General features: G+C 43.0%; 1 protein-coding gene across 4 annotated transcripts in view; it reads left to right on the forward strand.

Moving 5' to 3' along the window:
* CTNND2 (catenin delta 2) overlaps positions 1-12,102 on the forward strand; it is an 821,463-nt gene that overhangs the window by 697,697 nt on the left and 111,664 nt on the right. For all 4 annotated transcript variants that reach the window (XM_090276223.1, XM_090276225.1, XM_090276224.1 and 1 more), the window contains one exon: positions 2,148-2,333. In XM_090276223.1, the coding sequence (XP_090132349.1) occupies positions 2,148-2,333 (186 nt within the window). The remainder of the gene's footprint in view (positions 1-2,147; positions 2,334-12,102) is intronic.

Raw genomic sequence — 12,102 nt, forward strand, 5'->3', positions numbered from 1 at the left:
TCCAGGAAGCGACTTTTCTCCCTTTCATGCACCATCCTGTGTTTACCTGCTTTCATACCAGGCTCTTTTTTTTTTTTTTTTTTTTTTTTTTTTTTTTTGATGCTGAGAGGATGCTTGAAATAGAAAATCAACTTGACTCAAAGCCCGTGGGATTCACAGCCATGAAATCTTGAAAAGCTGACAAGAAAGGTCTAGAATGGCAAAGGCTCCAAAGATAGATCCTGAAAACCAGTTTCTCTGGCTGATTTTCATGCCCCCATAATCAAGTCAAAGACATATACTGCTTTTACCAGATTTCAGGCATAGGCAGGAACCGTGCAGAATTTGGACCCTGGTGGGACACACACCCCCGTTCTAACCCTCTCCCTGAACCAGAGAGAAATGGCACTATATGCTGGGAGTCACCAACAGCTTCAGATCTCATTTCCTTCACCTGGGAAGTGGAACCAGATTATTTGCCCAAACTGTGGCTATCACACTGTAGGTACCTGAAAAATTATTAAATGACACTTACCTCAATTCCATGTTTTTACACCATTATTTTGTCCTTTTTCAACACTGAGTATTTTTTCCCTTGACCCACAGTTCCTAAAATCCAGAAGGAAGGTCAAAAGGTTGAATGTGTCCTCCCCAAATTCATATACGGTATTGAAACCTAATCTTCAATGTAACGGTCGCTGGTGGTGGGGCCCTTGGGAGGAAATAGAATCACAGGGAGATTTAGCCCTTTGCACACAGCAAGGTCACAGCTCATTAAACAGCAGAGTCAGGACTCAGATGCAGACCGACCAGCCCTAGGTCACCTGCCCTGGACCTCCCCGCAGTGCTATCCCCACCATTGCTCATGATATGAAGCCTTGTGTAGTCCGTACTGCATGCCCAGCACTCTTCTCAGTCTGTATGCAATGGGTTTGTTTCTTGTCGCTGCTGTTAACAAATGGCCACAAACATGGTGGTTTGCCAACACAAATTTATTACCTTATTTAGGTCAGGGCTCCCAAATGGGTGTTGTTGGGCTAAAGTCAGCACGTTGACAGGGCTGTGTTCCTTCTGGAGGCTCTAGGGCAGAAGCTGTTTCCTTGCCTTTTACAGCTTCTAGACCCTGCAGATGTCCCTTGGCTCATGGCGCCCTCCGCAATCTCTACAGCCAGCAATGGCAGGTCATGTCCTTCTCACATCCCTTCACTCTAACTCATCTGCCTCCCTCTTTTACTTAAAGGAGCCTTATGATTATATGGGTCCACTTGGATAACCCAGGGTCATTTCCCCATTTCAAGGTCATCTGATTGGCAACCTTTATTCCATCTGCAATCTCAGTCCCTCCGCCACATAACCTAACAAATTCACAGGCTCCAGAGATTCAAATGTGGACACCTTGGGAAGACATTATTCTGCCTACCACACTTAAACACTCTAGCTCACCTAATCCACACAGCAGAGTAAACATGGATATAATTATGACCATCTTACAGAGGAGGTTTTGGAGCCATGGAGATGTTAAGTACCTTGTCCAAGTCACACAGCCAATATTCAGAGTTGTAGGGTTATATAGGTGTCCAGTGACACAACATGTGTCCTCAACCACTGTTGAACCTCTCTACTAAGAAAACACAAGCACTGACCATTTCAAAGAAAATCAGTAGCTTGGTAATATTAATGCCCCCAGGTGACCACAGTACCTGGCTTGCCTAGAAAACCTCTGGTCTGCACCTCCTGCCCCAAGTTACTCCCAGAACATGCCCCGGTGGATAATAAATGTTACCCTCCCAGAGCTGATGGAAATCTGATTATCCATGCTTTTGGTGATTCTGAGCCCCAGTCTCCAGATGTCTGTAAGTGGACAACATCTGGGACCTTTTATGGTTGTAGGCTCTTTCCCACTCACATGTGAATTTCAGTCAACCTGACAGGTGCTTATAGAAGTAACTAGATTTGATAACTAGTTTCTTTGTGGGGAGAAAAGGTCTTAAGACCTTTCTAAACTTTTCTAAATTCCTTTCACTGTAGCTGTCAAGGGAGCTTTTAGGAACCGCAGCTAAATGCACCCTAAGAGAAATGTGTATGTGGAGACGTATTGCTTTTCTGGATGGAGTGCTAGTTAGTCTTTATTCATTCCTCCACTGTTTCCTTTTTCTTGGATTCTGCAGACCGTTGAAAACTGTGTGTGCATTTTAAGGAACCTCTCATACCGGCTGGCAGCAGAAACGTCTCAGGGACAGCACATGGGCACGGATGAGCTGGACGGGCTGCTCTGTGGGGAGGCCGGTGGCAAAGACGCAGAGAGCTCTGGGTGCTGGGGAAAGAAGAAGAAGAAAAAGAAGTCCCAAGACCAGGTGATTCGGATGGCTCACAGCTGCATGCAATTATCCCCTTCCCTAATTGCGACGTTAATATTTTGTCTGCGTGTATAGGTACAGGGTTTTTGACGTGCGGTAACATCACTAACGCGTCTGCACAGTTTTCCTGTGGGAACTTCACAACTGAGACAGTAGAACATTAAATGACTCCCCCATGTCCTGCAGCAGAGATACGGAATTTCAGAAAGAGAAAGAGCCACTAGAGTCCCAGGCAGACTCTAAGGTACCAGCTGATAGAGTCAAGCCCAGGTGCTGCTTCTTCCACGTGCGGATTTGCACACTTATGGAGGCCCTGCGGGGCCCAGGTGGGCTGCCTCGCAGGTGGTTCAGATGCATGGAGTAGGTGTGGTCTAGGAAAAGAAGCTAAGGAGAGGTGCATGAAAGTCCAGCACGTATATTACGTAGCATTTCAAAACGTTAGGGTATGTGATCTGGTGCTTACTGTGGGAAGGGGTGGCAGTTTAAGACTCACAGGCCTTCCAGCAGAATGATGTTCGAAGCTTGGCTTTGGGGGCAATTCCCAGGAATACAGGAGGCTGCCAAGTTGGAGAGATCTCTTCAAAATGGAACAGCCTTTACCTCAAGCATCTGTAATTAGGTTGCCCTGAAGTGAAGTTAAGGGCAAAGCCTTGGTGGAATTAGAGCAGCCTCTGTTCCTCTTCCCAGGAGCCTCTGGAAGGCTGAACCCCTCACCCACCAGCCCCCAGGTAAGGGAGTAATGTGAAGAAATGCCCATCCTGCTACTGACCAGACACCCTTGCCACCAGGATTTTCCCATCTCCCCTCAGCACTGTGGTCACATGTCCAGCTTTCCCAGACACTGTGGTCACATGTCCAGCTTTCCCAGACACTGTGGTCACATGTCCAGCTTTCTCCTGGGCACTGTGGTCATGTGTACATCTTTCTCCTGGACACTGGACATATGTCCAACTTTCCTTTGGACACTGTGGTCATATCTCAGCCTCTAAGGGTTGTACAGATCCAAGATCTGACAATCCTCAGGCTTGGATGAATGAGAAAACAGAACAGAACCCACAACACTCTCTGTTGCCAGGTTAATAATTCAAATTAAATATGCAAAGTATGTTTAAATCATGGCACATCATTTTTAAAACTATTTTAGAAATCATTTCACTTTGAGGAAGGGCCAAAGAAACTATTTTATTAACAGTAGGGATTGATGGGAATACATTCCTAAATAGAATTCCCAAATTTGACCAGGATGTGTCAGTGTTAGCCTTTTTGTAGGTTCCAGTTCTCTAGCTGTTTGTGGTCCCAGAGGGCCACTCCAGGTACTTCTACAGCTAAATCTGTGTTCCAGTATAACCATGCCTATAGCTTAGGCAATAGATGCTCGTTGCCTCTTTGATGATGACCTTCTACTTTAAGGACTAATCTCCCAGCCCCACATTTTCTCCTGTTGCGGGCAGTTCTCTGAGTCTTCTGTCCACTCCCTGGTTCAGAGGAGCCATTTAAGTGGATCAAGTCATGGTTCTTTATTCAGCCACTAAAGCCATCCCACTAAGGGAATACAATGGTCAGCCAGCAGGCGTTTATTGAACACCTGCTATGTGACAGGCATTACACTAAGTGATGTCACATACCTCTGTTTTCCTACGCTGTACTTAAGAGAGCCAGGCCATAATGAGTTCTGAACATATTCGATATGAAATAAACTAAACACCCTAACAAAGGTATAATGGTTCTTCTGATGGTTTCTTTTTGCAGTACTGTGGTCCCATAGGGTCCAGTCCCTGCACTGCTGTATTCTGGAAAGTGAGCAGGCACAATAATTATTAAAAGAAAGACCAACAGCATATGGGCAGGAATATGGTTCTCCCAAAATCTGCCCAGCATCCAGGATCCCTGGGGTCTTGCACCACCTAAGGACTCAGAACCTCCGGAAGGGCTCAGGCAACATCAGAAGGCATAGTTGGGAAACTGCCTTAATATAGTTTTTGCCTTGACTAAGAAAACTTCAGACTGAGACTGAAGTCATTCTGATTTCAAGGTCTTCTCTCCAATCTGTTGCTTGGATTCTGAAGTGCATCCTTTTGATGTCCCTTGCACCTGTCACTGGTGTCTCATTCAGGAAGACTTTGCCCTCAAGCCTGACCCCTTTTTCCACCTGTGCCAAGGTGCACTCACCTGGCTTGGAGCCTTTCAAACAACAGGTGAGATTAAAAGTTGGTTGGGTCCAGAGAAGTCAGGACTCAAAAGAAAGTGTTTCTGGACTTTATCCCAAAATAGAGCCCTACCTTCAAGCTGTTAGCTGCCTCATGAAACCTTATGGTGGGCAATTTTCTAGGCTTAGAAAGCTGTCCTTTGAACCATACTTTATCTCATCAATGAGCTCTTTCCTGAGTTAAGTGATTTTTATCAGTCTAAATGGTTCATTGGTCTCACTTTTTTTCTTACATTATCCTTTAAGAAAAATGGCTTCTTTAAGTTTTGCTGAAACTAGTGCAAGTGAAACTACAGTGGAATATTGTTTATAAGAAAGCTTCAAAGCCATAGTTTCAACCAAGTGATAGTTTTTTTAAAAGGCTTTTTAACTGGATCTCTATAAGACAAAAATATTTTTAAGTGCCCAAAACTTAAGTGCCAAGCTTAATGAGGATGTAAACAGATAAAAAATATGCTTTTTTTTTTTTTGTAAAGCCATTTGAGTATGCATTGCCAATATATTTAAAGACAGTCCAAAATAAAATTCTTGTGTTTAAAGATCAGTGGAAGGGAACAAAGGCTGAAATGCCTGGACATGAGAGGAGACTGCCGGCAGGACACGAGAAGAGGTGAGGAAGGAGAGGCATAGGAGGGCGCCATCAAAAGTGGTGGACCTCCTGGCATGATGACCAGTAGCAGGGAGAGAAGTGAGCAAAGATGGCACCACCTGCTGGGAAAGACTGGCATTTGAGCCAGCCTTGTGTCTCAGCAGGAAAAACGTGCTTCACTCTGAGGATTTCCTCCAGTGGTTTGCACTTGGGGAAAGCAGGCCACCATTCCAACAAAAGGGTCAAGGAGTCTAAAGGAATTAAAGGCTGGCTGCCTCAAGTGAGAGTAGGAGCCAACGTCTGATTCACCACTGTTAACAGGAAAGAAATGGATGTATTCCCTGGCCTCCCTGGGACATCCCCATCTTTGCTAACAATCAGATGAGCAGATTACCTTCAGAGCCTGCAAAATGATTTAACTCTTCTAGAAGCTTCTGGAAAGTTCCAGGTTTACAGCTTTAAAAATGGTCAGATATCCATCCCCTGGGATCTTTGCTTATAAAGACAGGTTTTTGGGTTTTTTTAAAGAAGGCAACCAATTGATGTTTTTCTCTCCCTCTCTCTCAAAGCAATGAAAAAAATATGTCCTCGGGTGAGGATCAAAAAAAAAAAATCTTGAAAACGTTTTCTTTTAGATCCCTAATAGGGATAATTCAAGAAAATACATGACACAAAGATGTGCTTCATTCCTACTCTTATTTCAAGAATGGTTGCTGTTGAAATGTCCTAGAATCATCAGACTATGAGCCTCCATGTGTGAAGTGTTTGATAATTCTATAATACGTATCATATTCTGGTCCAAAAGGACTTTGCAGATTCATTAATTCTCGAGTCTGTGTTCAGAGCCCATTGCTGAATTATAAGAAATTGCTAGTTTCTATGGCCATTTTTGGGCATACCCTCTCCCCAGGCAGTTTGTATGCAATATGCCAAGAAGCACATTACACCTGGAAGGTGCCCACTGCCTGCCAGCAGGGGTCCGTGCCAGCAGCCTGTGACAGCAGTGCAAGGATGGCAATCCAGAGATTGGGATTCGGGTCCAGGGAAATACAAACAGACAAAGTTGATTTATTTACTTTTCCACATTTTTTAGAAATTAACATTTTTTTGTTTTTTAATTTGTGATATCGCGAGGCTTCTGTGATGGGGCCCTGAGATGGCTGGTGATCAAACATGGATTAGAGGCAACAGGACATTACTGGCTGTTTGCCAGAGCAGACCTGGGCCTTCAAGACCCACTCAGTGTGAACTTGACAGTGTGTAGAGAATCCCAATGAGAAAAGACAGAACAGGCAACATCCCCTAGAACTCAAAACCTCTCTTTTCTGCTTGAATATCATTTCTGAATTTTTTAATTCACATGTATGTACAAGGTCTATCTGGAAAAAGTCCAGCCATTGTTAATATTAAAAAAGCAGTTTGAGCAGCACTGATGCAACATGACAGCCAAAAAGAGTGGACTGGAATATGCACATGTGTGAACAATGATGACTTCACTGTACTAGTCAGTGGAGGCGGTAGATGCTGTTGAGTGTGGCTGTCACGTTCAAAATGACTAAGCTAGTAGAGCAATGAATCTGCATCAAATTTTGCATTAAGCTTGAACTTTCCTCCATGGAAACTCTTCAGATGATTCAGAGGCTGCAGCTATGGGCAACTGGAGAGTGGCCACGTCATCACGACAATGTGGACCACTCATGCATCACATCTCATGCAGAATTTTTTGGTGAAACATCAAATCATCCACGTGACTCAGCGACCCTACAACCCAGATTTAGGGCCCTGGAACTTCTGGCTTTTCCCAAAACTAAAATCAACTCTGAAATGAAAGAGATTTCAGACTGTCAATGAGATTCTGAAAGATATGATGCAACAGTTGATGGCAATTGGGAGAACTGTGTGAGGTCCCAACATGCCTGCTCTGAAGGGGACTGAGACGTCATTGTCCTCTGTACAATGTTTCTTGTATCGTCTATCCTCTTCAATGAATGTCTCTGTTTTTCATATTACATGGCTGGATACCTTCTGGCAGACCTTGTATATCCATCTACATGGGTGAGGATATAAGCCTATTAGAATTCAAAGATGATTCCGATCTAGGTCTTTTATATGGTAGACTGTCTCTCCTGATAATCTCTTTCACAGTTTGCTGAGTTGTGGTCAGTTTAAGAGTAATAAGTGTTATTGTTCTTTTTCATCTCGTTCTTTTGTATGTTGTAGATGTCAAATGCATATTTAGCAGCACGTTTCACTTATATATCACCATGATACTTTATATGCAAAAGCAATAGCAATATACCTCTGTGTAAAACCTTTGTTAACTTAAAAATAAAAAGGGCTTCCAAAGTGAGAGGCAATCAAGCATTTATTTGAAATCAATAAGAATAACTATTTGGGAATCATTGATGGAGGGTAAAGCCCAAATAATGTTCCGATTAGGAGATAAAGGCAGTGAGTGTTTATGAGAAATGAAAGGGGAATGATTATATCAATAAAGGAAGGCATTTTTATTGGTGCAAATAACATAACATAGTGATGCTAATTCTAAACAGCATTTTTAATTTTTGGTCCAATAGTCATCAGTCCAGTAGTTGCAATAAGTGCTTTTGTACAATGTTGTCCTAGGCCCGGCCAAAGGTTATTTTGCCCTGATTTTAACATTTCAGTTGTTTGAGATATGAGATGCACAAGCCATCCTTAATCACCTCTCAAGGATCATCTTAAAAGTGAAATATCTAGGCCAAATGAATGTTTTTAAGGCTTTGGATACATCAGCCAATGTTCACCTTAATCACTCTGGATACCAACAAGAATTGAAACAGATTTTTATTTGATTTATTGTCACTTGATGAAGCTGTCCTTCATGATATTCTTGATGCCTTTCCTAATATCACAGGTCATTTTTCTTTCTTCAAGACAGTTTCTATTTTCTTATTGGTAACCATCTTTTTTCTTCTGCTTAATACCATTTTCTTTCTCACCATCTGCTGATGTCAGCTGCTGCTCTTTCCTCACAGCCGATTCCAGAAGAATCTCACTCTGCTTTTACCTCACCATATGCCGGGAGCTTGGCAATTCAAGAAATGGTATTTCATGTCCTCAAAGCAACAGACCGCAGGAGCCTGCAAAGATCATGGCTACACATTTTCATGCAGTGACTCTCTGCCATGCCCCATGAATGAATGAGATTCCTCTACTTCTTCTGAACCATAGAAAACATATCCTATCACCTAAAACTGCTGCTCTTCTCATTTCAATGAGCTTACACACTTGCAACTTTATTGTAGGTGCCTCATTTAGTTTCCTTATTTACATTTTAGCATGCAGTACTCCACCGGTTAATAAATACTCTGTATCTTGTAGCACTGGACCATGGCTTCTCACCCTGGCACTGTTGACATTTTAAGGTGCATAATTCTATGTTGTAGGGCCTGTCCTGTGCATTGTAGGATGTTGAGCAGCATCCCTGGCCCCTGCCCAATAGATGCCAATAGTGGCCCCTCCCTCTGTTGTGGCAACCAAAAATGTCTCCTGACATTGCTTGTTGTCTCCTTAGCTGGTAAAATCATCCCAGTTGACTGTGTTAGAGTATCTTGGAGGGACATATCACCAAAGATAGAAACAAATGAGACTTTGGGATTACCTGAAGGAGGTCAGAGACAGAGCCGCCTTAAAAGGCATCTAATGGGGAAGGTCATGGCCCAAGTGGACAGGAAGTTAGGCACAGAGCAAGTTCTAGATGAGCATCACTGGTGTTTCAGGTGGTACCATCGTCCGGTGATGTGGACCAGCCTTAATAATGCTCCTCTGTGGGGCACAGTGCAGGCCTGACTGTGCCCGTGTCTGGAGTAGGCAGCTCCGCCAGCCTCCCTCCCACCTCGTCCTAAGGGCAGTGTGCGCCCACATGGCCCATTAGCAAAGCTATCTCTGAATTTATTTTCTTCTGAAGCTTTGTTCCAAAACCATCATACCCTGCCTCTGCTTTAATAAAGGTTTCTAATCTTGCAAATGCAAACCCCCTCATATCTTCTGCAAGGCAAGCCTAGAGACAATGTGTCTCCATAAATACAGCTCATTGGCCATCCTCTCTCGCCTGCATCCTTTGCTGTTTTTTGCACAGCTCAACTCCCCTGTAGCTGACATCTTCTGAAATCCCCAAGAGTTAACACAGGAATCATTTTTATACTTGGAATTTTTTAAAAACCATCACTTCTATTTCCTATCTCTCTTCCCCCACCCCCCTCCAAAAAAGCTAGAAGCAATAATGAAATACTATAAAGGCAAAATCAATCAGTAGCTCTGCTGTTCAAAGCAAGTCAAGCAAAAAATGGCAGACTGTGGAAGGACTTGTGTTTAGGTGGTTGCTTTTCAAAGTATGTAGTACTGACTGAGGCCTCATTAAGTCAAACCCTGCGGGAGAGAAAAATCGGTGTACCTTCTGAGAACCATCTTACGGTCGGTCATCTTCTCCTCACTCTGGCATGTGACTTCACCTGGGAGGGAAGAGTGGGATTTAAACTCAGAATGCTTCCTATGACTGCAGACTCACCCCCTTATCTTGCAATATCACAGGACTATGGCATATTTCATTGAAATCTATGAAAATAAAAGCCTGCACATGTGGAATGGCTGCAATACCCCCTCCTCAGTAGAGAAATCTCGGCACTAGAGATGCATTCCTCTGGTGAAGAGGCCTTTTCTGTTTGTGTTTCAGGGGTACAGCTCAGCAGTAAACATGCTTTTTTTTTACATAGACTTGAATGGCTGGGACATATGTGTGAGGAGCAGCAGTATGTTCTAGCATGTCTCCTGAAATGTAAGGCCTTCTCCCTTCCTGTCTGCACCTCCATGGTGCCCAGCCCAGAGCCTTGGAGATGGAGGCTGGGGCAGGCGCAAGCCCCTTCACAGGGGAGGAGCTGAAGTTCTCTTGTTAATTCTCATTCAATGGGGGCTTTGATGAATGTGGCCATCCAAGTGGTCTTGTGAGCCGCCAACCTTAAAGAACCCCAGTTTCCAAAGGCCCATTGTGAAGTCTATGGACATCATCACTTCCTAGTTTTTGAACTTTCTGATTTTTATTCCTAAGTCACATATTTCTCTCCCTATAAGCAGCACATGGCTTCCACTATTCCGTCCTCAAGCCAACTAAGATAGAAATCTTTTAAATAGAATTTAAGCCCCAGAGCGAAGCAAAAGTATTAAAAGCAAGTCCAAAGTAAAGCTTTCTCTGTTTCTATATTTTTAACTCACACGTTGAACACGTTCCCACACCTATGTCGTTCTCTTCCTGAGCAGACATTTCTTACAGTGGCTGGCTTGCCTGTCCCTCCTTGCCTGCCAAGGACCATATCAGAGCATCGTGTCCAGAGCTCAGCAGCCCCTTGACTGCTAAACTGGGAACGTGTTATTTTCTTCTTTTCTAAAAAGGTTTGAGCATTATCTTCTTGGAAAGGTTTTTTTTTTTTTTTAATTTTCTACAAGTTTAGAAAGTGAGTGGTATAAACTGTTCATTTTATTGACACTATTCATACAGTCAGATATTTAAAGCCAGTAAAGAAAAGTATGTTATTGAGTGTGGCACTCTTTGGGAAGACAAATCAGTCTATTGGTTTGCTCTATGATCTGTTGGCTACATAATCCTGCCACATACTTCCCTTGTTTTGCTACAAGCCTGTCCCAAAGAAAGCTCAGTGGCAGAAAAGTCAAGGTGTAGCTACAGGGCCCTCGTAATACTAAGTTTTCTTAGTCCTTTCTATGATTATTGTCTTAGCCCGCTTGGGCTGCTGAAACAAAATGCCATAGATTGGGTGGCTCAAACAACAGGCATTTATTTATCACAGTTCTGGAGGTTGGAAGTCCAGTATCAAGGGACCAGCTGATTTGCTGTCTGTTGAGGGCCTTTTCCTGGTTCACAGATGGTTGTCTTCTTGCTGTGTTCTTACAAGGCAGAAAGAGAAAACTCTGGGCTCTTTATCTCTTGATAAAGACACTAGTCCCATCATGGGGGCTTCGCCCTCATAACTTTATCAGGTGGTCCCCAGCTTTTCTGGCACCAGGGACCTGTTTTTTAGATGACTATTTTTCCATGAACAGGGGGTTGGGGTGGGGGGGAGGGGGGAGGTGGAGCTCAGGCAGTAAAGGAGCAAATCTCGACCACTGCTCACCTCGTGCTGTGGCCTGGTTCCTAACAGGCCACGGACCAGTACTGGTCCACAGCCCCAGGGTTGAGGACCCCTGAAAACCTAATCATTTCCCAAAAGCTCCACCTCCCAATACCATCACATTGGAGATTAGGACCTTGGCATATGAATTTTGGGGAGACATAGGCATTCAACCCATTGTATTATTCATAAAACATCTCAAAAACTCTGTATAACTTGGTCTTCAGCTTCATGAACTCTAAATATATGTGCAAAATTCTAAATTCCTATAAACAAGACAATAAGAGGGACTGTAAAGCTAAAAATATATTCTGTTATTTTTTCCTGTTTAACAACACAGGAGTGACTTACACAAAATATAATTTGAACATTTGAACAGTTAAGTAATACCTTTAAGAACTGAGAGCTTCTAAAACGTTTGCACATTTTATTTGTTAAAATACAACAGATGAAATGAAAATGGACACAACATTGAGGAATATTCATTTAACTATGAAGTGTGAAGAGTAAAACCATGACAAGAAAGGGATATTTTTAATGAACACATCTCCCAAGCTGGAATAACACGTTTTAGGTTCACAGAATGCCTTTCTCCTTTCTTTTTCTGCTTTCCCTTTTATTAATCTCAGCTTGAGTTTTAAATTTAAACTTGATAATCAAAGATGCACAGTTACATGTTTATGTGTGAGTAGGTGTGTGTATATATCATAACTTGGCAATAATGCAGATATTATAATAAAAAAAAAAAAAAAAAACCTTACTAGTATTGCCCCTGTTGGTTTTTTAGAAATACTTTGTCGCCTTGGTTGT

Source organism: Furipterus horrens, unplaced genomic scaffold, assembly GCF_987537825.1.
Source record: "Furipterus horrens unplaced genomic scaffold, mFurHor1.1.pri manual_scaffold_5, whole genome shotgun sequence".
In the NCBI taxonomy this organism is placed as follows: domain Eukaryota; kingdom Metazoa; phylum Chordata; class Mammalia; order Chiroptera; family Furipteridae; genus Furipterus; species Furipterus horrens.